The sequence below is a fragment of the Polyodon spathula genome, chromosome 7, assembly GCF_017654505.1.
Source record: "Polyodon spathula isolate WHYD16114869_AA chromosome 7, ASM1765450v1, whole genome shotgun sequence".
NCBI lineage: Eukaryota > Metazoa > Chordata > Actinopteri > Acipenseriformes > Polyodontidae > Polyodon > Polyodon spathula.
The window spans coordinates 5515619-5542953 of NC_054540.1; the positions used below are offsets into that span (position 1 = coordinate 5515619).

General features: G+C 38.4%; 1 protein-coding gene across 7 annotated transcripts in view; it reads left to right on the plus strand.

The window, feature by feature from the left end:
* Positions 1 to 10728: 10728 nt before the first annotated feature.
* Positions 10729 to 27335, plus strand: part of LOC121318047 (neuron navigator 3-like) — a 159222-nt gene continuing 142615 nt past the window's right edge. For all 7 annotated transcript variants that reach the window (XM_041254274.1, XM_041254275.1, XM_041254277.1 and 4 more), the window contains exon 1: positions 10729 to 11161. In XM_041254274.1, the coding sequence (XP_041110208.1) occupies positions 10916 to 11161 (246 nt within the window). In that variant the 5' untranslated portion in view covers positions 10729 to 10915. The remainder of the gene's footprint in view (positions 11162 to 27335) is intronic.

Below are 27335 nucleotides of genomic sequence, written 5' to 3' on the forward strand. Positions count from 1 at the left end.
AACGTGTAACACTTTATATAACCATAGCATGTTCATCTTAATTTAAAAGTTAAGCAAATATAATTTTTGCATGGGTCTTCGTGCTTAAATTATTATGTTTGGGCTAGGAGCCAGTGGAACAGAAATGGATATTGTTGGCCATAACGCAAAGAGGCCTTGCCCTTTGTTTCACTTTTCTATTTGTATTAGGTGTTTTTTGCCAAAAATAAGAAAAGTGTTTTAATTCTAATTTTTCTTTTTTTTTTTTTTTTTTCAATTTGAGGTGTTATTCCCCAGTCAAATATGTGTATTCTAGAAGCCTACTAAAACCAAAATGTCTTTCCATGCTGTTTAGACTAATGTATAATTTGGTAGTGGAGGTTCCCAATTTATTGATGGATTGATAGTATCGATCATTATGTAATTAATTGATCAAAGGTGAGTTGGACTGCTTTTATTATACTGTTAGCACATGCCACTGATATGTGGCTCTTAAAATAATGCTCCTATATTCAGATAGGCCTAGACTTTATTTTTTGTCCTGGGTTGTCAAGTTTTGAGACTGTTAGGCACTTATACAGTACATTGTGGTGGCAGCCTCATAAAAATAGGCTCTAATGTAGCTGTTTAGGCAAAATGTTAAACAGCATTAATTTTAAAGGCAGCAAAATTGACCCTCAAACGATATCTTCTATGTTACATGTTTTTTTTTTTTTTTATTGAATTATTATTATACTCTGTTTTTATTTAAATCTTTATACGTGCTTATACAGTATTATACACTTCAATAGGTGCAGTAAAGGAAAACAATACTGTTTTTTTGACTTGACTAGCAATGTACTAAAACTAAAATAAATATAACGATTTACATTAAAAAAATACATTGGCTTGGGAGGGAAGTTGAAAAGGGAATTTGAAGACGTTTAAAGTACTTTTGGAATGACTGATAGTATTTCTCAAGCTGAAAGGGATTGTTGTAGAGATGGGAAGTAAATTGTTTTTACTCAGTTGTTTTATGAAATGATGATCTGTAAGACCTGTGTGCTTTTTTGGGTTGAATTAGCCTGATTTAAATTATAAAAATACAAAAAAAAATCCCCAAAAACTTAATTTCAGGAAGGAGCCGTTACATTAATGTCCAGATTAGGACCCAGCGTTCATTGTTATTTTCACATTTGAATTTATGAGTGAGCGTTTGAAGTTCTGAATAGTTAAAAACCAATTATCAGCTGGTATCCGAGTGTGCTGCTTTGTGTTATTCCAAAATTAATTAATTGCAACAGAATGTTTAACAATTGAGACATTCACCAGGAAACACTGGAGACCAAAAAAAAAAAAATACATAAAGACAAAATGATTTGCAGATGATGGCTGATACTGGCTGGGTTTAAACAATGTGAAATAATTGTCTTATTAACTACTAGACTAGACTTTTGATGTGAAAAAAACCCACCAACTCGGTGTTACTTTAAACATCATCTAGAACTTGGTGAACTGCCATTTTAAACATCCCTCAATTCCATGTGCGCATAGAAGGTAATTTAGACACGGTTTGGTAATCAAAATGATTACAGGGTGGCTGAAAAGTCATTCGGGCACTTCATGCTGATGCTACTGTGGATAAACCTTCACTTCAAAACAAAGAATCCTGTAATGAAAAGATAGGAAACATGGCCGATAAGTATGACCAACATTTTTCGTCCATGTATTTTATGATGTTTGCAGTGATTCTGAGAGGTTCTTGGTTCGGTTTCTCTCATACTGACATCATACAGTACCTGTTTTCAATGGTGTTGGAAGCTACAATCTTTACATTTAGAATTTTGTTGCCTAGTCTCTAGTACCAGCATCCACCACGTGCTGTTGCTCTGCGGTCAAGACTTTTCCAGTGACGCTCTGTGAATGAGAAGTCCTATTACAGTATGTACAGTAGCAGGTGAAAGGGGGAAACAGATCTTTAATAATCTCAAGTGAAGTGGAGCGGAAATGGGGGATGATATTGAGGGTTAATAGAATTTGAGTCGCTGGGCTCCAAATGCTGTGACATGGTTCTTCTGTAGGTTGCATGTCATGGACTTTGAATCGGATATTGCATGGGGGGTGGGGGTGTGTGTGTGTGCTGGGGCTGGGGCTGGTTCTTATACAAGGGTCATTGTGTGTACATTTGAAGTGGAATAACAGGAGGGGAAGGACCAAATGCCACACTGTTAGGGTTGCTGAAAATGTATTGTGCTGCTATGTAAACATCACTGGACCCTGTGCCAAACATGGGAAAGGAAAACATTGAAGATATTAAATAATAACACGTGACAGCCAAAATATACAGAAAATCTTGCTAATACATGAGAGGACGTTGTTATTGCTACCTCTTATAAGTAGAGCTGTGTGAAGTGGTTAGGTATAATAATAAGCCCTACACTTCAGATGCACACTGTGTTTCAAAAGGTTGGCAAAGAGAAACAAAAACGGTTAACACCGTGGAAAGAGTGATCTCAAAACTACATAATCACCCAAACAATTTGTGTCAGCGGGAATTCATGCTTGTTTAAGCACACAGAGAGTTGTTAAACAAATGCTGGACAGTTTTCACAACATCAACGAATAAGTGATAGACACATTTAAATTCTATATTATACAGTCCCTACAGCACTGTATGCACTGTGTGATTAACTGCCATGATCCTGTGATTACAGGGATTAGCAGATTGTAAATCCATTGAAATTCTGTTTAATAGTTTTAAGAACAAGCTCAGAACTTGAAAGTGTATCTTTTAAAAAAACAGAAAAATAAATGTGGGTGTACCAAAAACAAATACAAATAAACTGTCAACATGTCTTCAGAGATAAGCTGGAAACCCTGCTTTCAGACCAGAGTATAAACAGAAAGTGCGTTCCTGACATGGAGGGCATGCCTTCCGAATCCCTTTTGGCACCAGTACAGTAGCTTCGATTCTACCCTTTCAATGGAAATCCTTCTTTTATACCATTGTCAAAAAACGTGGCCTGGGCACTGCTTCAGATAATGTGTGTTTAGCCATTGCTTAAGATAATATATGTTCACCAATACTTGAGTCTCTTTGTCTGCATTAGATGCTGATACAGACAAATAACTTGGATTTAATCCGAATCAAAATCCGCTCTAGTTTAGTTATTCTGTTTAATGCACCTACTGTATAGGGCGGTCTGCAGTGGGTGTTGTAACTATAATAGAGCTCATATCTCCATATATTCAATAGTTATACCGAAAGGTCAGACATTCATTTCATAATGCAGAGATAAATGAGGAAATAAGGGATCAAGGATTGGGCGTTTTAGATGTAAATTAATTCTTCTGAATGTGAACTAACCTGGTTTTAGTGCCTAAAAATGTGATGATGTTGTCTGTGTATTAAAAATAAATAAATCAATAAATAATTGAGTTGGATTTGTGCTTCAGGGTATTGTGAAACAGTGAAATGGAGTTGAAAGAGGTTTTGAATTCAGACATTATAACCTAACCACCAGCAAACATAATAATAATGTGTAATATATAGAGTGTAATGGGTGATCAAATGAAATAGCAGTTGCTTGTTTGTCTACAGATTTTGCAAACTGTACCTTTTGAGACGTTTGCTCCATTCTTCCATTGACCTATTCAGATGGTCACTGCCTGTGCAACCTGAGTGTGTACCTATATTACCATTGTCCTTTTCAGGTTTTAATAGTTACAGGCGAATGTGGCATTCACACAATACTGATATACCTAGCCAAGGTCACCTGAGGCCACTGCACTGAAACACTGTACCCTTCCCTACTGCATTCTGGCTTAACAAACAAAGATCTGCTAAACACCCATTTAGATGAGCTGTCTGTCTGTGTGACTGTAATTACTTATAACGCCAGGCTAATAAAGGTAAACAAAGGTATTCACATTTCCTGAATTGCTGGTAGAAGTATTAAAAGAGCAGTTGGAAGAACCTTTTATACATCACTCTAGTTTCATTCTCACTGGCCCTCTTCTGGTAGAGGTTACTTATTTGCTTCTTATTCTATTCCTATTGCAATGGCACTAAAATGCTGCAATGCATCTATTGCCATGTGTTTGAAATATTCACTAGTTAAGAACCAGCTCAGTAAAAGCGGGGTGATTAATACTGTTACTAAGGCTAACAATTCTGGAAAGTTGGAATCGTTGCATAAAAAAGGCAGACATGTTGCAAAACTTGAACTCCTTTTTTAAATTTTTTTTTAAAAAAAAAGTGTTTAAATAGAAACACATGAATTTCAGGGAGTTCTGCTGTCTGAATGTTTTTAGGACTTTGGCCATGAAGATGCCCACAAGGACCCAGTGTGGTGACAAACTATCCGGCGGCGATGGACAATAGAGATGGCAGCCGAGAAAGTACAGGAAGTACTTGTCAGCAGCAGACAGGATGCTGTCCAATGAAGACATAATGCCAGTTATTGTTGCAGAAGATTATCTGGTAGCAATTAGAAAGTTTACTTGAGGAACTTGTCTGAAGATTAAAAAAGGATACAAATTAGGAATTTGGTAAGTGCTTGACGTATACCATGTCAGTTGTGTTTTAAATCTGGGCAGGTTACAGAATGCATTGCATTTTGATCAGGGGTATATACAGTACATTTACCAGTATTGCTTTGCAGCTTATGTGTTTATTTTATTTTTTATTATGCTATAAATACCACACTGACCTGTGACTGACATGCTAATCTGTGCATTACCATCTTTACACTATTCTTTCCCCACCCTTTGTTGTGCTTTTATGGTGGTGTACCACAGTAAACTAAGCATGGAAGCAGTTTAAATCAGTTTAATCCTTCCAAGTATTGACATGGCTCGGATTTGCTTTCTTCTGAAATCTGATGAGTAATAAGGAATGCCAAGCAGATAAAAAAGTAGTTTTATATTGTAGATTAACCTTTTTTTTTTATTGAGGGACAACAGGGTACTATAAAATAGTTTTAAATTTTATTCCACATGTATCGAAACACTTGTGAATTGTGACATAACCCTATGTAACACGATTTTTGTTCCTGGGTAGTAAGTGTTATTTCCTAATTGCTTATGCCTCAAAAGTATAGAAAATGGCTATTATTCCCCACAAACTTTGCTTTTGTGACCAGGACAGTGATATTTTGAAATGTACCTATTTCCAATGAGAAAACAACATATGAATCCAAATTAATATGTATTTATACTAATGTAATACAAAAATGACTACAAAAGATTTAGAAGTGAGTAGTTTTTCGAGATTTACGATTATTCTGTAAATCACTTTCACGAATCAGCCCCCAAATGTAGTCTCCTGTCATATTCTCGTTATACTTTCCTTGGTAGCGGCATTCAAAGTCCAGTATATCCTGGTGGAAGCTCTCGCCTTGCCCCCCTCGAGTACGCTCCCATGTTCTCCTTGAATTTATCAAGATGAGCATCAAGGATATGGACTTTGAGGGACATCCTACAGCCCATTGTGCCGTAGTTCTTCACCAGAGTCTCAACCAGCTCCACATAGTTTTCGGCCTTGTGATTGCCCAGGAAGCCCCGAACCACTGCGACAAAGCTGTTCCAAGCCACTTTCTCCTTACTAGTGAGCTTCTTGGGGAATTCATTGCACTCCAGGATTTTCTTTATCTGAGGTCCGACGAAGACACCGGCTTTGACCTTTGCCTCAGACCGCTTAGGGAAGAAGTCTTGAAGGTACTTGAAGGCTGCCGACTCCTTATCTAGAGCTCTGACAAATTGTTTCATAAGGCCCAATTTGATGTGCAGTGGTGGCATCAGCACCTTCCGGGGGTCCACCAGTGGCTCCCACTTGACGTTGTTGCTCCCCACAGAGAACTCAGTCTGCTGTGGCCAGTCCCACCTGTGGTAGTGCGCCTTGGTGTCCCTGCTGTCCCAAAGGCAAAGATAGCAGGGAAACTTGGTAAAACCACCTTGGAGACCCATCAGGAATGCCACCATTGCAGCCTCTTGATGCCATCTCAGAAAAGTACAGATATGTATCCACTTAGGCAGCTGCAACTAAATTGAACTGGTGCGCTTAAGGCCCCTGTATTTATACTACTATTTATATTACTGGAAAGTTCTAGAAAGTTCTAGAAGTTACTCAGCACTGAATCTATCTGGAATGTTCTGGAAAATAGGTAAATTTCAAAATATCACTGTCCTGGTCACAAAAGCAAAGTTTGTGGGGAATAATAGCCATTTTCTATACTTTTGAGGAATAAGCAATTAGGAAATAACACTTACTACCCAGGAACCAAAAAAAAAAAAAAAAAATTGTTACACAGTGTAATCTTTTTTTTTTTTTCTTTATCTCTGGCATTAATTGCGTCTGTAATGTAAGCACTCCTGGTTAGATGAAAACATGCCAAAAAAAGTTAAATACAGTACTGTACCAGTGTACGGCCCCTATGATAAAAATAATATGGTTGATTATGAAACCTCAAATCATAGCGAAGTAAATCTGCTGTATGATACGCAGCTCGTGTTGTGTGTCTTGTGCTCCTGTCCAGGTAGATCTTTAAGGATAGTTTTGTTGGGAAAGTAACCAGGTACCTCCTTGTTCTGGAGCTTCATTAGTTTCTGCCTGCAAGACTTTACCACTGGCAAAGAGCCCCACATCTGTAAGATTACACTATTGTATAGGAAGGAATTGGACAGAGACAGAGCACTTGAAATGCATGTTCCTCCCACAGCTTTGTTGATACATTTCAAGGGATGCAGCGGACTAGCTATTAGCCTGTTCTATGAAAATGTATGAAAGTAAATCTGAAAGAAATGAAACACTTCCTTCACAGATTGTAAGGTGACCTCCTGAGGGTTTGAATAGATCTTCGTGGTCAGAATACTGAAACAGCCTCTTATCGTTTCCTTTGATGCTTCTGATCTAATCGGCTGCTAATTTTATTTCACTGACCATAATAGTCATGTGATAACTACGTTTGAATTTCCCAAACTAGGTTTGCATACCATGGTGTTTACTACTGTAATTATCTGATCTGCAGTATGGTACTGCACACAGACCAAGTCATATCTCTTCATCTCCAAGACCTGAATTGGCTTGCTACACATTTATGTGTTCATTTGAACCTATTCCAGCAATAGTACAGTACTCTGTTTTTCACTTGTAAAAAAAAAAATCCTTTACAGGGTTAAAATGTATTGGGCACTACCGGTACTTTAAATTCAGCTGTATACAGTAACAACCACTATATGATATGAACGAAGTTCTGCGGAGATGAGCAAAAGGATTTCCTGCTCAGAACCAGGATGCACCTTCTCTTCCTATTCTTCAGTGACAGCTTGTTAATTTGCATTTAAGTTTATTCAAAGTGAGCATGCCATTGAGTTATAAAATAAAAAGCCCTGCACTGTCAGTCAACAGAAGGTAATAAGTTATTTGTGAAAATTACATCATTAAGACTGTGCTAACAACATGGCTGTAAACCATTATACTACTCTTAAGGAAGTCTTAATTTGAGCTATAACTATCCCTTCCGTCCTTATTAACAATTTCGTCAACCACCTCTAAACATACAGTTTTCCACCACGACAATGCAGCCGGTGGAAGTGTTTTTTAAACATTTTGCTGGTGTTAAATGTGCTTCAATGTGGCAGAAAAAAAAAATTTGAATTGTTTGGAATTCGTGAATCAACAGACTTAGGGTTGGTGGTGTTTTTTTTCTTTTCTTCTCATGATCATTTTTTTTAGTTTCAGTGAACTAGTCAGAAGTTAAGAGAAAAAAAAAAAAAAAAAACGCCAAACAACCACAGCGCTCTGTCCCAGATGTTGTTATGACATGGAGGCCTTGGGAGAACTACAGCTATGGCTAAAAGTTTTGCATCACCCTGTAGAAGGAACTCATTTTTGTTCATAAAGTGGAGTGAAACCTGCCAAATAATGTTACGTTAACATATTGAATTACATACCGCTTTGTAGTTTTCCCATATACTTAACGAAAAAAAAACAAATTGAAAACTCTAACATGACATTTGTCCATAGCTTTACTCTAGAGCAGAGACGGTGTTTGTTTTGTTAGTTCAGATGTGGAGCTCAATGCTGGGACATCATGTGTTGCTGTCATCCATAGGTTGTCATAACAACAGAGTTGTTGCTTGCCGATATTCAAAGATTCCTACCTGTGCTGCCAAGATCAGACAGGAGTTGATCACTTTTAGGAAGTATAACAATCCAGGATTTAATGATTGAGGAACATTTCTATACAAAAAGTTATGTATATTAAGGTCCTGTATTAAAAGCTCCCTTCCAAATGGATTTGGCAATAAGCCAGGATTGGACATTCTTAATCAACAGAAAATAGTTTGCAATATACCAGTCATTGTTTTCAGTATCTCTGTAACATACTTCTGGCATGCACGGACCTCTTACAGTGATTGCAAAACATGGAAAGTGTAAGGAAAACCCTTTAAAGATGTTTATCAGTGATTCAAATTAGATTTTTACTTACTGTTGAACATTCAGTAGAGCCACCTGGTGCTGAAATGTATTTGTACATTTTATTTGTACATTTTTAATTATATCTGCATATTTTCGTGAAGTATCAGTTCACTTATAAACGTTTACTACAGTAGGAGGCAGTGTGGTCCAGTGGTTAAAGTCCCAGGGCTTGTAACCAGAAGGTCACCAGTTAAAATCCCACCTCTGCCACTGACTGACTCACTGTGTAACCCCTGAGCAAGTCACTTAACCTGCTTGTGCTCCATCCTGTGGATGAGATGTTAAATCAGTGTCCTATTGTAAGTGACCCTGCATATAATGCACAGTTCACAGCCTACCTCTGTAAAGCGCTTTGTGATGGTGGTCCGCTATGAAAGGCGCTATATATAAAAAAAAAGATATTATATTGTTAGTACAGTAAATTGGTAATTTTGCATTGTCCCCATGCTTATCCTATGGTTATACTATGTGTTTAGTTTGCCACAGTGTAATATGCTGTACCATGCTTCTCTGTGGGAATGCAGTTCTCAGGTCCCTGTACTCCCACAACACAGGTGCTTTTCTCAGAAGCTATGCTGTTCAGTTACTGTGTTGTGTCTTTACTGGAACCAGGAATTAACACAGGAATGTTTTATCGGAGCATGACCACAGTATGATTCTGGCTGAAGCGCAAGTTTTAAGACCAGTATATAACACAAAAACAGCCTTTGTGAATTCTGTTTTCTGTCAATTCTTGTTTTATCTTCCTAAACATAAGGGGTTGTTTTCTTTGCTGTATTGTTTTTTATTTTTTTATTTTTTTTAAGTAATCTGCACCATGCTATTTTCAGTGATATACAAGATTGGTCTTTAAAACCTTCTGTGGGTTGAACATGTCCTTGCAAGCCTATTTTTATATTTGACAAACAAGCAAACAAAAGGACAAGGGCAATTAAAGCAAGCTCTCAACCCAAATAGGGGCACAGTCAGCAATAATTCACCAGGTATACTCCACCTAGTGGTTAATATATGGCAAGACAGTTTTTTCCAAACTCAGACGTGAATTAAATTTGTAAGTAGATTTTTCACTAGTTCTTACCTGGGCGGCCCTTACATCTTTTATAAGCTACATGAATGAACACCAGTAATACTGTGCAGTGAGTAATACGTTTTGTAAGATCCTCCTGTTGTGGTGTAGCCTAATAGTTGTGTGTTCTCTCACACATTTCATTGCTTAACTCAGACCAGATGTACTCTTTCCACATAAAACTTTCACTAGCTTTTTGTGTTTCTCACCAGGTTGGAAACTATTTTTTTTCCTTTTTTTTCTGGCGCATATTCAGTTAATTACTTAAATATATTTAGTGTTGTATTTTTTTCCCCCTTTTTTAAAATGTTGTTTGAAATGTGCTTCGGCTATGAGAGAGTTCCAGTAAACTTCTAACAAATGGCTGTTTTCTCAGCAGCTGAAATTATTCAATTATGTCTATTTTATTTTTGGCTTAATTATATTATTTATTGTTTTTCATTTTAATTGTTTTATTTCATTATATGTATTTCATTTTATGTAACTTTATTATAGTTCTTGTAAAATAGCTGCAACCAAGAAGATTCCAACAATATATGTCTGTTAAAAGAAAGGTAATTAACATTTGGGGTTATTTAATAGGTGTAGATGAGCAAAGCAGTAATCTCTAACTGTAAATGCCTGTATTGTAATTGAAAACACTCTGCATCCTGTAACAGAAGATACTGACTTCACACAGAGCTTGACTCAAGGCACTTTGACAGGGATGGGTTGGAGAAAAGGAAGCAGCATTTCTCATCCTCATAGCTGTCAGCAGTGAAAAAAAGTCAGGAATCAGACAAACAGCTTCAGTGAAGGGATTGTTTCCGGGCTGAAATCCTTCCCAACAGCTGTTTGCTTTGGCCACTGCTCAGGTCCCATTTTTAGTAAGAATCTTTTTTTTTTTCTCATAGAGCAGGCTGCTATTGCAGTGGTCTGGAAGAGATGTCTCTTTCCAGTATTGTAGGCTCACAGCAGTGTTTTGACAGTTGGAGTATAGGCTTGTTTTTCAACTCATTCAGAGCATACACGGCTTTGGAATGCAATTAGCGGGAAGAAGAAGAAAAAAAGCAAACTTATGAGTTCTCTAATCACAGACAGCTTTGTGCCAGTTACCTTCAAGAAAAAGTTCACGCCCCAAAGGAGTGTTTTAGTTTTGTAGTGAAACCCTGACTGAGCTGTGTGCGATAGAGTGTGGAGGTAGGTGGGGGGGGGGGGGGACTCACTGCTTCTCAGAGTCTCACTCACTGAACACTCGTTCGAGAAGGACTGCTGCTGCTTCCTCTCTTTTAAATCATTTTTAAAAATGTAATTTTTTTTTTATTTGTTCCTTGTCGGACTTCAAGAGGATTGTTTGAGTTCTTGTTTCTCCTCCTTGTGCAGCTGTGTTTGTGTTTTGTCAAGCGCAGTTATTTATTTTTGAACTAGACATGCCGGTTGTTGGGGTTGCTTCTAAGCTGAGAGAGCCGGGAGGGGGGTCAAAGCCTGTTCACACCGCAGTCCCGATTCCCAGTCTTGGCAGGGCTGCTGTGTCACAACCGTACTTGCCAAGGACTTTGGAGATGAGAGGGACAGACAACTCAATGATGTCTTGCCAGCTGTCCTTAAAATCAATCTGTGACTTTCGGGAAAAGAAGGAAGCTCAGGGGAAAACCAAGGAGGCTGAAGACAGTAAGGTCTGTAAGAAGTGCAAACTGCACCCTGTGGAGCTTAGTTTTTTGATCCCCTGGGCACATTCATAATGTACAGACACACAGGACTTCAAAAATATAATGTTATTAGTATGATTAATTGTGATACAAGGGGGTTCATTAATAAATACACTTAGCTATAGATTATGATTATAGCCTTTTTAAAAACACTGCACCACCCTAAACAGATTTCAAAACTTGTTTGATTCTAATGCTGCTGCTATTGTAAAATTGTAAGAATCTTCACAACAGCTACTGCACTAATAATAATAATAATAATAATAATAATAATAATAATAATAATAATAATAGGGGGTAATATTATACATAGGGAGTCTATAATTGGCAAGACTGCAGATCTGACAGACTTTGATAGAGGACTGATAGCCACTGTGTAGGCAGTTGCTTCCTTAAATTGCTTCTTATGGACAGTGTTGTGACAGGTCCTGCATGTATGTGTGTGTGTGTGTGTGTGTGTGTGTGCATCAACATCTAAACAGTGCAAAAGCTATTCAGTTGTATCTGTGGAATGGTCAGGAGAAAAAAATGTGAGTGTATATTTGGGGTGCAGTAAATACTAATCATCTCTTCCCGAAACCTGTTTATGTGAAAAGCATTTTGCATACTACCTGGCAGGAATTCAAACATACCACTCATGTGTTTTTTTTTTTTTTGTTTTTTTTTTCCTGGTGAATCCTGATTGCTAAGTTGAGGATCTATTCCAGATGAATTGCTATCAGTTTCCCTAAAGCTCATTCTTAATCCATTTTACTCACTCGCATGTATTTAACATTCATAGCAGGGGTGGCTGACAAATGATAGGCACATAGCATTTTACTAAGTACTCTACCATGTAAAAGACTGCTGATGCCAAGTACTCAAGTTCTTAAAAAGAATTGTACGACATCCAGGTAGCACAGAGGGGGTAGCCACAGAGCTGTGAGCAGAGGTGTGAAATTGGGGTGAGGAGGAGACGAGGACTAACCCTGACTCTCAGTTGAGGTGTACTGTGTTTTATCTGATAGAGTAAACAGACTCTCCTGTTTATGTAACAGCCCCAGCGGTTGTCTCATTTACCTTTTGATTCCAGGAGAGTTCACGACCTCGCAGCATTAACTGAGCTAGCACAACGGCTTCATTTTTACCTCAAGGAAATGTGTGCAACATCAAAGCCTCTGCAGAGGCAGGCTGTTCCTTCTTCCAAGCAGTGGGAGGGGGAATGGAAACGTATTGGGTTATTTTCCAGAACTTAAGAGGCTACTACCCCAGGCATTGGTGAGGTTTTAGTTACTGTTTATAAAATGCATTCATCTTGAATACACTTAAAAGTGAACTTTATTAGCACTTCCCAGTCCAGCCTGTGGTGAAGGAGAAGAAAAATGACAATTATTCATTAATTATAGTATGCTTTGTTTTGCAGTAATCCTATTAAGGCATGGCAGACCTGTATTTTTGTTGTGATGTGTACCATGTGTACTGTCATTGTAGTGAACATGTATTTGTTATTTTTAGACCACAACTGTCCAGTTAGTGCTGTTAACACATTGCACACTGTAATTATATCATGTCTACTCTGGGTGTATGGTGAGATTTTGCTAACAGTACTTGTTTGTTCACTGTTTTAACCCTAACCCTAGCAGGAACAATGCCCACCAAGTGTGTTAAAGGATGTTAAATTGTAAAATACAACTAAAATACAGTCCCTAAATGTCTGTTCACTACATTATTCCATAGTTTAGCCTACTTTTCTAGCACATAGAAAAAAGGCAGTCCAGTTTGTAGATATTCCCTAAAATAAGTTATAATTGTAAGTAGCTGCTTGCCAATAAATCACTCCATGAGCCAAACATGACCTGACCCTCGCTCGCAGTGGAGCAGTAAGTAAGTGTTTAAGGACAACAAGCCCAGGAATTAAGAAATAATGTAAAAGCTGTTCAAACTGTAGACATTGTACCTACAGTTTCAATAGGTGCTCTGCCAGTTTACCTAACTAAGCAAACTCAGGGATCACTATTGTCTTGAGCCTTATATGGTAATGTATAAATATTAAATGGAAGACTCTTCTATGGTAGTCCTGTACAGCACCTGCATTATTCTTGCAAGCCATACTTCCTGGTCTTATTAGAAGAAAGAACACCTGCGATAGAGATGAGAGCCCACCAGCTATTGCTTGCTCTAACTGCAGCACAGATTGAGAACAGCGTGGACACAGACACTCACGGGCTGCATCGAGCTTGATTTCCCTTTTAGTAATGTGCCGAATACTATTGAAATCAGACCTCCTTAATCAGCAGCATTGTGTTAACAATCTGCCCTTTCCGCGAAGTGGGACAGCTGCGAATCACTTCTCTGTTGCTATTCTAAGATGCACACACTGCGTTTGCAGCCAGTTTGCTGTGAATGGGATGAATGTGAATGAATGGGTTGATATTTGTAGAATACAAGCTGCCTTGTTTTGAGAGTGGTTTTGAGAAGGATGAAATCTTCCCTTTCAGCAGCAGAATGCCTTTCGTTTTGCTGTCTTGGCTGATTTGGGTATCATGTGTTATGACAAATTCTCTGTAGCCGAGAGATAACACTCCTTTCTCCCCATCACCAGAAACGGATTAACTGTGTTACTTGCCATCTGTCTCTACATTTAGTATCCCTGGATTAATTATTCTGCCCCACAGCTATACTGTGAAACTAGAAACAGTTTCTGTTTCTTCTTGTTAACATGACCCAGTGTTAAGCCGAGTTGCAGCTATAACATACTTTAAAAGATGGGCTCTATTGACTTGCCATAGGATCCTTTTGTGCTACAACGGAAAATGCCATTTCAGTTAAATTGTATCAAACTGGTGACTTAATCTATGCTAACCCTACTGTACATGACAGTATGCTGAGCATTCTGGACTTATTAAAAATGGGTTATAGCGAGCAAGTTAATTCCATTGTCTTCCCTGTTGTTGACTTGCAATGTACTGTTCATCTCACATGTGCTGTTTTGAAAGAATGTGTATTTTCATTTTTACATGTATGTTTTAATACCAAAAACATGTCTTGTAACATACTAAGGAAAGATCTGAGTTTGCATGCCTTACTTGCAGGTAACATTTTGCTCTTCCTGGGTCACTTCACCTCAGCAATAGTAAAGCATACACATCATTAGTGGAAGCAACTAGTTGGTTGATGATAGAAAACAAGGCATTTGAACATCATTTCACTCTCCAGGTGAAAATGGAAGTGTGAGTAAAAAGCTCAGAGAATACTATATGGTATTAAAAGCAGATTGCCAATGCTGAGAATATCAGCTGGAGTACAGTATGTGTGCGGCTCACAGAATGATTAGTAAGCTTCCAGTGTTAGGCAGCAAAGGCACATGCTAAACTGTTGCTTTTTTTAACATGAATGTGGGACACTGCCTCTTTAATTAGATGGCTGAAAAACTGTACAATCTATATATTTTTAAATTTATTTTGATTAATTAATTATTGATCTGCATGGCTTAAGTTTTCTCAGTGCGTGTATTATTTAAGTGTATAGTAATATGCATATGCATGATTTTGGTTGTATTTGAAGGCTTTTGTGAAGAGCTGCTGTTTTTTTCAGTCATGGTTGTTTGTGAGAGCAAAAACTGTGGACAGCAAGGGCCTTTTCTAGGTTAATTTCTTAATGTTAACGTACTTCTTTGCACAGTGTTGTTCTTGGATGAGTGGCGGTGACTCGGAAATAGTGTTTTGCTTTGGAGAGAGGGAAAATGTGGAGATTATCTTGTTTATAGAGTGGCCATGGTGGGTAAATACCGCTTGTGAAACTGTGTCGCCAGACGGAAACTTTGGGAAAGGACAGGAAGGAAAATATTAGGCTCATAGCAGGGTGCAGTGTTAATAGAGGATTTTAGAAAGGTCCGGTTTGTAATTTGTGAATATTTCTAGAGGAGAGTGTTTGCTAATGTTTGTGTTGAGGAAACTTTAGATAAGTGGTATTGGGAATGTTTCTGAAAATAGCTTGGGCAGCTAAAGATAGTACCATAATACTGGAGCCCAGCCACGTTTTCCTTAAAGGCAAATTCAACTCGCACACCTGTAACCCATAGTTTAAAAGGATGTTACACTTGTTGGATTAATTTGATAATGTGTTCTGCTATCTGCTATGATTGGTCCAGTTCAACTTTCTGTCTCAAGTTCATAAGTAACAGATACAAAACAGTTACAAGTATGATAAACAGTGATAAACTAAAAAAAAAAAATCATGGACTAGGCAATTTTACAATCCCACATGGTGTTCAGTTCAGGCCACTTTATTACTAAAAATTAACTTCGTAGGCACGGTACATAAAATCGCAACACCATATAAACATATTGGTCTATAGTAAATATTCTAGTACAGAATAAAGGAAATATTTACTGAGTGTCCCAGGAGCTCCTCTGACAACTCTGCTGTTGTCCGTGTTCCTCGATTTCAGGAGCTCCCTGAACTAGCCACCCTGGTCCCTTTATAACACTGGTGGGTGCGGGTGGCCTAAAGGCTGACCTGTCATTCCTAAGGCTTGACCTGTCCTTTCTTGTCTTGGCACCCAGCACAATTGTCTACATTTACTAACATATATGGCTTATCTGCAAGTTATAGAAGTGAAGCAGGTTACAGAACTGTAGAATGTGCATTTAAACACACACACACATACACACACACAGTTATACAATGTAATGTTATTATTGAAATATAAAAATGAAGATTATTCCTACACACTGATTCTCAACACCTTTTGAAAACACCTCAATTGTCATACATTAATAGGGGCTTAATCTATTTGAATTGCAATTATTTTATCAAATGAAATATGATTTGATGGAATGATCACTTTCCTTGCTGATAATCCACAGGGCGATAGGTAAGTGAGGATTTGGGGAGACGGGCACTTAAGAACCTTAGTGTCACCGAACATGTTGCAGTGTTCAGTCGGGACTTGATGTTTCTCCTGTCACTCTGGTACAACTTGATATAGCTGCTGTGACCCTGGTCTACATGCTGACAGATTGTTAGAGATAGCATGTACAGCACCTAAGATAGTTATGATAGGCGTTGAATGGGTTGTGAACATTGTTCAGTATGGTTAATCCCCAGAAGCGTTCAGCAGTGCCTCACAGTTTCCAAGCACAGCCCATTAGTTTTAAATAAATACCACAAACAGTCCAAAGCGTTCACTTTTATTGATGGCTTAAACATTCCTAGAGCAACCTGTAATAATACCTGAGGACTCAAGCTGACACACATGCTATCTTTGTTCGACCAATTGTACAGCATAGGCCAAAAAAACATTGCACTCCTAAATACGAGCAGGTGTAAGCCTTGCTGTCGACCAGAACAAACGTCAGACTGTGGTTAATAAGGATGGACACGTACAGTGTTGTTTGTTTCAAAATGAAATCTGTAACACAAGATCACCATCGAAGGAAAGTGTAAAAAACAACGATGGCCTCCAGACAAGGGAGAAATTCACTGATGGCAAAATAATGCACACTTAATTAGTTACACTCATTTTCATAAAAATATGATTCAGAAGAGCGTAGCCTCAGGTGACCTGGTGATTTTATTGTGTTATTTATTTATTTGTTTATGTCACCTGGATATCCCTTAATTAAGCATTTCCTTACACACACAGTGCCTAGAGTAAGTATTCAACCTCCTTGGAAGTTTTCACAGTTTGTTGTGTTACAATCTGAAATCTTGATGCAATTAAGTGGATTTTTTCCCTTTGATTTACACAGCCTACTCAATGCTTTGAAGAGGCAAGAAAATTTTTATGGTGAAACAACAGTTATTGAAAAAAAAAAAAATGTTGTCTTGGTTAGATATGTATTCACCCCGCTGAGTCAATACTTGGTAGAACCACCTTTGGCAGCAATTACAGTTGCGAGTCTGTTGGGGTAAGTCTCTACCAGGTTTGCACATCTGGATCGTGCAATATTCGCCCATTCTTCTTGGCAAAATTGTTGAAGCTCTGTCAAGTTGGATGGGGATCGTTGGTTGACAGCAATCTTCAAGTCTTGCCACATGTTCTCAATTGGATTCAAGTCCTGGTTTTGACTGGACCACTCTAGAACATTCACTTTCTTGTTTTTAAGCCTCTCCGGTGTCACTTTGGATGTGTGCTTGGGGTTTTGCTGAAATGTGAATCTCCGTCCCAGTCTTAGGTCTTTTGCTGACTGAAGCAGGTTTTCCTCAAGGATTTGCCTGTATTTAGCGCCATCCATTTTGCCCCTACCCAGACAATCTTCCCAGTCCCTGCCTATGAAAAGCATCCCCATAGCATGATGCTGCCACCACCGTGTTTCACAGTAGAGATGGTATTACCTGGGTGATGTGCTGTGTTGGGTTTGCACCAGACATAACGCTTCACGTTTAGGCCAAATAGTTAATTTTTTGTTTCATCGGACCACAGAATCTTTTGCAACATCTTTTCAGAGTCTTCCACATGCCTTTTTGCAAATTCCAAGCAAATTTTACATGGGCTTTTTTTCAGAAATGACTTCCTTCTTGACACGCTTCCATACAGGCCAGATTTGTGGAGTACCTTGGCTATTGTTGACACATTGACAGTTTCTCCCATCTCGGCCATGGAATGCTGTAGGTCTTTCACAGTTGTCATTGGCCTCTTGGTGGCTTCTCTGACCAATGCCCTTCTTAACCAGCTGCTCACTTTGGGAGGACGGCCTGCTCTAAGCAGATTCTGGGTGGTGCCGTATACCTTCCACTTCTTAATGATCGACTTGACTGTGCTCCAAGGGATATTCAATGCCTTTGAAAACTTTTTATATCCCTCCCCTGATCTGTTCCTTTCCACAACTTTTTACCAGAGTTGTTTTGAAAGATCCTTGTTCTTCATGGTAGTATCTTTGCTTTGAATGCACTACCCAACTGTGGGACCTTATAGAGACAGATGAAATCATGTGAACCACTTTTATTGCACATAGATGGACTCCATTTAACATACTGTGTGAATTCTGAAGGCAATTGGTGGTACCTGAGCTTATTTAGGAGTGTCATAGCAAAGGGGGTGAATATTTATCTAACGAAGACTTTTCAGATTTTTATTTTTAATTGATTTGTTTTTTCACCCCACCCCCATTTTTTCACACATTGAAAGTGTTCAGTATGTTGTGTAAATCAAAGGGGAAAAAATCCCATTTAAATACATCAAGATTTCAGGTTGTAACACAAACTGTGAAAACATCCCATAGGCACTGTACCAAACATATAATGGTTAAAACAGGATACTGGATGATCACTGCTAACTGTTACATGGGTCATTGTGTTATTGATGCAATACTGTCTAAAATATCGTTGTTGCTTTGTATTTCTCAAGGCCACTGGTAGTCTGTTCCAACTCCACGGAGCACAGTATGAGAATGCTTTCTCTCCAAGGATTGCATGGAACAGCTTAACTGTTATTTTCTCTGGATCTTAGTGAATATAAACACTGCCACTTCACCATGTCTCCAGAATATCAGCCTTAACATTTCTACAATCTAACAGCAAAGCTTCCCCAACTGATAAAAATGCACAATGGTTATTGTAATATTACAAGTCTACTGCTAATATTCAGGACTGTACTAAACTGATGCAATGGCATTTTGAGCTCCTGTTTCTTGGTGGTGTCTATTAGTTTTTAAGGTAATAGTTAAATGAATAATATTTGTTCATACTTTAAAGGGGAAAACATTAATTGCTAATGCTCAGTACTCCTTGCTTCATAGTATGGAACATTCTTGTTCGATTAAAAGGGAGAGCGTAATGGATTAATGCATGCGCTCGACTGAAGCTGCTGCAGGTCTCGTACACCAAACATTAGTCTTTCCTTTGAAGATTTGTTTATTAAACTAACACAAAAGACTCACACCTGGGTCTGTTTATATCTAGATTGCACAGTAATGTAATAGATTCACAGAGAATTTTTGGTCCCGGGCTCTTCCTGTTATGCATCAGGATTTGATTTGCAGGGAACATCTGTAAAACCACAGTACAGGGGTAATTAGTAATCAGACAGGCCTGGAATAGATAGCTGACATTACACTGCAGGCTGTAAAACTGACCAAAGCGGGAAAGGACTGTGTGAGTCATTCAGAAAGTTGGTCAGGGCTGAGTAAGACGTTGTGTGCTGGAATGCATGTACAGTATGTAGCGTTACTCGCCAGAAAAACAATCATGGGATTTCCTGGCCATTGAACGGCACCATAAACAGCTTTCTCATGGCATATTAAACATAGGACTAGAAAACACAATGTAAAGAGGGGCAGCCAAAAAACTTCCAAGATTCCAAGATGACTCATTTGATCAATTTCCCTATATCCACACACACACACACATGCTATTGTGAATATAAACACACACACTTATCCACAATAAAAAGACACATTTTAGTTTTTTTGATTTATCTCTCCTACATAAAAAAGACATGTTCATGCTTGAAATAAAATGTTTTATTGATCTGTGGTTAATTTTTTTCCCCCCACAGCAGTAGTGCAAAGTGTCCATGTGACTTTATAGCTTCAGTGTGAAAGCTGCTGAACTACATGTGTACTGTATATTAAAAAAGAACAAGATTTATAATTGGTTTTGATTCTGCTTTTTCTGTACCCAGTCTGGGTTTTTAGAACTAGTTTGTTGAAGTGTTACTATCATTATTATAAGAGTAAAATCAAGTACAAGATATAGGAAGTAGTTAGAAATAAGAGAAGTAGTAGAATACGCCAAAGTATGGAGCAGTTCAGTGCAAGTACAAGCTGATGCAAGTACTGGTACAATTGGGTGCCATATAGTCCAGTAAAGTGGAAAGTTGTGAGGTTTACACATGCTCTCTGAACGAATGTGTCTTGAGGAGGAGCCGGAAGGTGGTCAGGAACTCAGATACTGCTTAATATGTATATTTTAAGAACTCGCTAGACAGTTTTGGAATCAGTCAGTTCTTTGGGACTGGATGAGCATTTGGCTGAATGGCCTCCTCTTGTTAAGAGCGTTAATCATGCTAAACGCACCCATAGTTACCCCTCAAGCTATTCCTGCATTTAATTAAGCAATCACTTGAAGACCTACTGTACAGTCAGGTGTGACTAATTACGTCCTATAGTAACTCTATTATGGCTAGAGAACACTTGACAAGATTGCTGGCACCTAATTGTTCAATTTAGTATCACAAGGCAGTTTGAATAACCAGGACTGGCAGGTGAAAAAGTTAATCCCTTCACCTGTCTTGGGCTGGGTTTTCTCAGAACAGGTCATATTAGATTTTTTAAAATGAAGAAAAACATTCTGAAGCACAAATGATAATACCCGTACAACATATGTTATCATCAATGTTGGAATAGTCTATATTTATCTCAGACCACTTTACTGTTGAAATCTACCAGCTGTTTAACAATAATGCTGACAAATCTAGGCCCTTTTATGCATGGTCTGTGGTCGGGGCAGAGGTCAGGAGAGATACAATGGGCTATTGACTTTGAAAATGCAGCGTGACGGCTGGGCTGTGTTGTTTAGACACAAAGCAGATCCTTGCTTGCATTGGATAAATGACAACTGTTAGACATGGATCATTTTGTGAAAGTATATGTTTCATTAAATAGGGCATCTGGAGTAATTGGATAATTTTTTTTTTTCTTAATGTTTACTTGTCGGAAATCACACAGCTCCACTGTTTTCTACACTGTGCTCCATCTCGAACGCTTAAACAGAGAATATAATTTCCATCTTAACACTTGACATAATCACTTTGCCATTAAAGCGGGTTATAGCTGTAATGATACGTGAATTTGTGCTCCCACGTCTCTCCATTTTTTTCTTTACTTTTTTTTTTGTTTGGAACAAGAGTTCCAAAACGAGAGGAGGCCTTCAGCCAAATGCTTATCTGGTTCAAAAGAGCCGATTGATCCCAAAATTGTCTAGCAGGTTTTTAAAACATATTAAGCAGCAACAGCATGTCTAGGTAACCCATTCCATACCACCACCACTGTTTGGTGGGGGGGGAGGACCCTGCCTCAAACTGTTCATCTGAAGTCCAACACTACTTCATTTCCAACTCTGTCCCCATAGTCTTTAATTTGACTTATTTGAAATGTGAAGTGCTTCTTACAAACTCTCATATTCAATCTAGATGTCCAGTGTCTTGTGAGAGAGTGGGTGCAATGTCCTCTGAGAATGAATGAATGGATTTTGTGTATTGCTTCCAGCTTTCAGAGCATGGATACATTGACCTCAGTTGTAGTTCATCTCTTTATAACATGTAGCACACGATTGGTGGTGCTTTAAAACATCTGCTGTATTCTTCACTGGCTGTTTTCCATGAGCAGCAGTCGCTTATGTTTAAGAGATACAGTAACCACCGTTCCATTGCACGTGACCTTTCCACTGAAACCTGTTGATATCGAGAAACATTTTTTCAAATTTTGAGTACGGGACTGACATACTTGTGTTGCTTGGCACGTTAAACAGCACTTCATTCAAAGAAGATGTGGATCAGAGAATTTAACTGTCGAAATATTAGAAGCAGCTGCAGATACCTAATTCAGATTTTAAACCCTTCATAGGACAGCATATGGTTTTTAGATGGGAATGTTGGTGGGGGGGGGGTGGGGGGGATGTTGGCAATGATCGTAAGTTAGAGCTCTGAATGCTAAGGAACTTAGTATTTCAGTAATCTAAAGTCAAACTGTTTTAATTAGGCTACAAAGGAAAGAAAGGCTTGAGAATTGAAAACATCTTGCTTTAAGTGGGTCTATTTGATCAGTTTGGTCTGTTTTCCTTGGCTTTGATCTAAACAAGCCTTGAGCTTATATTTATTGGGAAATGTACAGGAGCAGGAGTCGCCGTCACAGTGTAGAAAGGGTTGTAAAATATCTTCCTTTTCCTTGTTCGAGGATAAGCTCACGCTGAAATTAATTTGGGCCTTCCAGTGTACAAAAACTTTTTTTTAAAACATTGTGATCCTTTTTGCGTGGAGCTACGTTGGCTACAGATTCAATAAAGAACTGTGGTATGCATACAGAAAAAAACTGGTAAGTGCATGGCCCAGTCATTCCTGCCAAAGCTTGAAATGATTTCTGAGGCACACTAACTGAAAACAAAAACACATCTTCCGTGAGCAGGTCATTATGTTTTAGCAACTGATTCCTTGTAGTCGGCCTGAAATAATATCCTTGTGTCTAATACGCCTGCCCTTGTTGCAGTACCAGTGAGGGGGCTCCGGGATTAGGGTTGCCGGGGCTTCTTGTGGTGAGTCTTCTGTGCTTCAGGAGGGGGTCAAGAGGAACCCCTAATGATGTTTATATGAGATAGCTCCAAGAAATATACAGTACAACATTTGGAATTTTTGCCCTCCCTCAACTTGGCTTATATGTTAGAATAAAAGCTTCCATTCAGATTATCTAGGAATGTAAGAACCTAAAAAAGTTTTATAAAATTTACTTCATAACACATGTGCATGTACATAGGAATTGTGAGGAGAGGTGGGTGTAATAGTTAGCAACTTTTTCATTTTCTTTTTCTTTTTTAAACATACTAGTTGAAAGCTCATGAAAAGGCAGATTCTGTAAGGAAATTGACACAATAAAAAATGCTGGTATCCAGCAGGCACTGCAAAAATCATAGAAACTATTTTATGTGTGTAAAAACAGTAACATAAAATTGTAGAAAACAAAATGAATTGTGAAAGTTTAGTGCAAAAAAATAAAATAAAAACAAAAACCACGTTAGTGTAAATGAAGTAGAAAGGCCAGGGGGAGTGGGTGCAGACTGTTGGATCTGCACATGCTCTGCATGTCATTTTTGCAGATTTTTGTACATTCTAGCAGCTCATGGCAGCAGGACCAAAGCTGTTACCTTTTAACACACCGGTTGTTTTCTTTTTATACATCGTAACTTCAGCCAATGCTGGGGAGGTTACCGTTTCCCTCTTGGCAACGGCCTGGTATTTTTATTGCATGGCATGCCTAATTTTCCTTCGCTAAGTGGCTTTACGACCCACATTCAAACTGTGCCATTTTAGTATAGCTAGAGGTTATGTAACTGTGCCTGGGAATTTTGGCTGCATGCAAAAACTTCAGGTACTCTGTTGGGTAAACTAAACAAATGACTACTATTTTGGAAATCAATGATATTGTTGGCTATGTAAAATACAGAGACCAGACGATTGCATGAAATTACCAGTATCAAAGAGCTTTTCATGTAGTATGTAAGCGGTTTGTATAGATTTACAGACCTAATCAGGTACATGAGGTGATGAAAGGAAATGTGTGCCTGCCAAATGTTAGATTTTCTGTTTTTGCCAAAATAAATATAGCCAGGGACTAATATTCTTGCTGAAAAATCTTTCATCTAGTATTGTTTACATAAATTGACAATATAAACGTGTGTGTGTGTGTGTGTGTGTGTGTGTGTGTGTGTGTGTGTATGTATATATATATATATATATATATATATATATATATATATATATATATATATATATATATATATATATATACACACACACACAGTGCCTTGCAAAAGTATTCAGACCCCTGACCAATTCTCTCATATTACCGAATTACAAATGGTACATTGAAATTTCGTTCTGTTTGATATTTTATTTTTAATGTACCATTTATAATTCGGTAATATGAGAGAATTGGTCAGGGGTCTGAATACTTTTGCAAGGCACTGTATATATAAATATAAATTACGGTCATTTAAATCTGAGAAAAATTAAAGAAAACAATTAAGCAGTCGGTTTTCTTAAGAACAACCTTGGATAACCTCACTATGAGGACACAATAGAGCAATGTGCTTTTTTCGCCATTGCTAACCTGGTACTTAAGTGCAGGTTCACAAGTTCTTTAGAGGGCACTTTGGCGTTCAATTCAGAGGCCTCACCAGATGTTGACTCCCAACTTAAAATTGTGCTGAGGTTTACAAGTCATGATTGAGCTGTGAGAGACAGAAAGAGAGTATAAGAAAGACAGAGACCATCACGACTGATTGGCTTCCTTACACTAGACTGAGCAAAGACTCATTGCTGCAGTAAAATGTAGCGTGGAAAAGCAGGGACAGCCGTTAGCTCATTTCACATGCGGTTCTGACTAAAAGAGAAAACTCTGTGGGGTTGCAGTCTTCAGACTTTTGCGGAACGGATCAACTAAAGGTAAACTTAATGGAGTCAACGATGTTACAGAGCCAAATGAGTCAGGTCCTAATGAGAGCATTCGGTTGTATTCAGTTCAGAGCCTTTAGTGACAAAGTAGATTTGCACCCATCTGCGAAAGGGAGGTACAGTACAGATGCCAGAGCAGCCAGACTCTACACAGTCTGGCAAATCATTTGAGAATGTTTATGTTGGCCGGGGCATGAAAATTTTAGTTTAATGACTCAAATAGTTTGGGTAGGAATTTTAAACATTATCATGGAATTCTCTTGATGTACGATATGGGAATAATAATATAGATGCAGGGCAGATCTGGTAGTGACTGTCCTTGAAATGTAAAGGACAAATAACTCATTCCTTCTGGGCCCAACACAACTAAACAATAATGCTTTCAAACCATTCTTGAGTACATTTGCTTTATTTTAAAATTAGTGCATTATTCTGGTATCCCTGTGTGTTTGTGAAGATGGGACTGTCATGGAAGTGTTCGGTTTTTTCTGGAAAAGTCATGCTTTCTAATGGTCTAATGTTAGAAAAACTGTCTCTGTGTTTAACTGTAGCTTCCTAGAGAGCCAGGAAACATAAGAAAGCTTTTCTAGACAAAGAGAACCGCTTTAACCAATGAGAAAGGTGGCACATTGCCATGTGATCCACGGGGAGCTAGATGTTGGAAAGAGATTTTTTCAAAACAATCAACGTAACACGTCCAGTGCTACATGTGGCTAATGTAAACACCAAGTCAGCTGACTTCAGTCACAAGAGTTCCAACGGCAGCAGTTTGAATTACAACTTTTCCCTCCAAAACATCGGATGTCTTTTTTTTTTTTTTTTTTTTTTTTTTTTTTTTTAAGAAGCTATTTTCAGTACATAGAGGGGAAAAAAAGCTGCTTCCCTTTCAGGTGGCATTGCTTACCCTGTACTGGCACCACATTACATTTTGTACCCATCATTAAGCTTTTATTTAGTTTTTGTGCTCCTTTTAAGCACTTGTTCTGTTACTGCGTGTACCTGATGTTTAATAAAATGCATGAGAGGCCAGTGTTTGTTTTGGTTACAGCAGACAGCACCCCAGAGTGTGCCAGTAGATGGACTGCTCTGGATGTCTGTATTGTAAATGCTCATCGGCATGGACCTGCTTACTCAATCAGCTGCTCGTCACTGCATTCTCTGTGCGCTAGACGCCACCTGCTCCCTTTCTGAGTGCAGACTTGGCTTTGCAGATCCTACGTAAGGAACATATAAATGTTTGCTTGTTCCACAGACCAGACTGAGGCAGGTTTCTGTTGCAGAATTGATTCAATACAGCCTTTTTCTTTTTCTTTTTGTTTAAGACAGTTCAAGAGTAAAACTAGTCTTCTTCTAATGTTCTTTATTTAATATAATAATAACCACATTGTTTCTTATATTTTTGTTTAACATCTGCAGTGTGTTCAGAAAACAAAACAAAACTATAACACACTTTTACACTAATAGAAAAAGTATACAACTGTCTTTTTATTTTGCCCTGTGTGTAACTGTATTGTCCCTGAGCTGATGAATTTTAAAATGCTTTGAAATGTGAGTGAAGTGGACTGCTGCTTGCGGTGCTCTCTCCTTGTTTTTAAAAGTGAAGGACACAGTTCTCTTTATCCAGAGTGCTTACTGTTTACAATAGTCAGAATATATAAGAAAAGCTCCTTATCGGCTCACAACTGTTGAGAGAAAAGCCTGCTGTATTTTAAGGCAATACTAAGGAAACTGCAGGTGTGGTTGTTTTAATAAGTTGTGAACGTGGCATTCGGTAGAATTATGCAGAGATGGCATTCATTCTGCGCTTGAGTTCTTCACCTGTGAGTCTCAATCAGCTGTTAGGGGGCTTCTGTACAATTGAAATCTGAAAAAGGCAGAAGGCAACCTGTTACTTGTGACCTGGAAAGCAGAACCAGCTAGTCGTGTATTTTTGCATCTCATGACACCAATGCACCATCAGGTGTTGTAATAGCAGTGGTGTCTGTTTGCACTTTGGACTTGGCAGCGACAGCAAAATATCACATGTTAACAACAAATATAATTCAAAGGACTTCATTAATTTAACCAATTATCCCAAAACTTTAGATAGCTTGGCTTCTTTCATTTCAGTTTGCCTTGATCAACTATCTTCTGTGATGTGTTATTGACAATCTTGATTGACTGCTTTTTATTTTAATAGTCAAGTGAGCTAGAGAGAGAAGGAAACTGTTTTTTTTTTCCCCCCAGTTTCTGCTGCACTGCGAGGGCTGGAATGGGGGCTGAGGTGCCGAAGCAATGCTAATCATGCAAGGTCTAGGTTTAGCTCAGGGCTTTGGCAGGGAGATACCTGGGCGCTTTGATATCTCTTCTGAAGAATAAGCACAACAGCTAGGGAGAAATGGCTAAGCCACAAAATTATGACATCGCCTCTCACAAATGTTTATTATACTGCAACATCTACACTTGACATGTTCCTAAACTTCCTGCATCTTTAGTCCTACAGTAACTGTTCTGGGGGGTGAACCAGTGTGGGATGAATACAAGCATTTGCACTTGCATCTCCTTTTACCTGAGCAGGGAAATTTATCTCCATCCAATAACACCTTCTTTCCTATCATTAAACAACCAGCTGCTTTTCCTAAAAATATCCTTTGCTGCCAGTGACATGCCTTGACCCAGAAATGACCTAGACAGGTCAAGTGGAACTACCTGAAAGTAAGGCATGCAAAATGAGAGCTGCTTTTAACAATTAAAATTAAAATACCAGATGTAGTTGCCTGAAAAAAAAAAAACATTAAAAAAACATGTGAGGTCAGCATAGTAAATAGAAGCACACAAAGGGGTAGACATGCGACACGATTCCATTAGCTGTAACCACTCTACGCAGCAGTAAATTAGTACAAATAATAGTAGACGTAGCTTTTTATCTTTGATAAGTGTCAGAAAATAACATGTGACTTTTACAGCATTCTCACTATGTACTGTTGCTATCTCCTGTCTACTACTGTATGCATT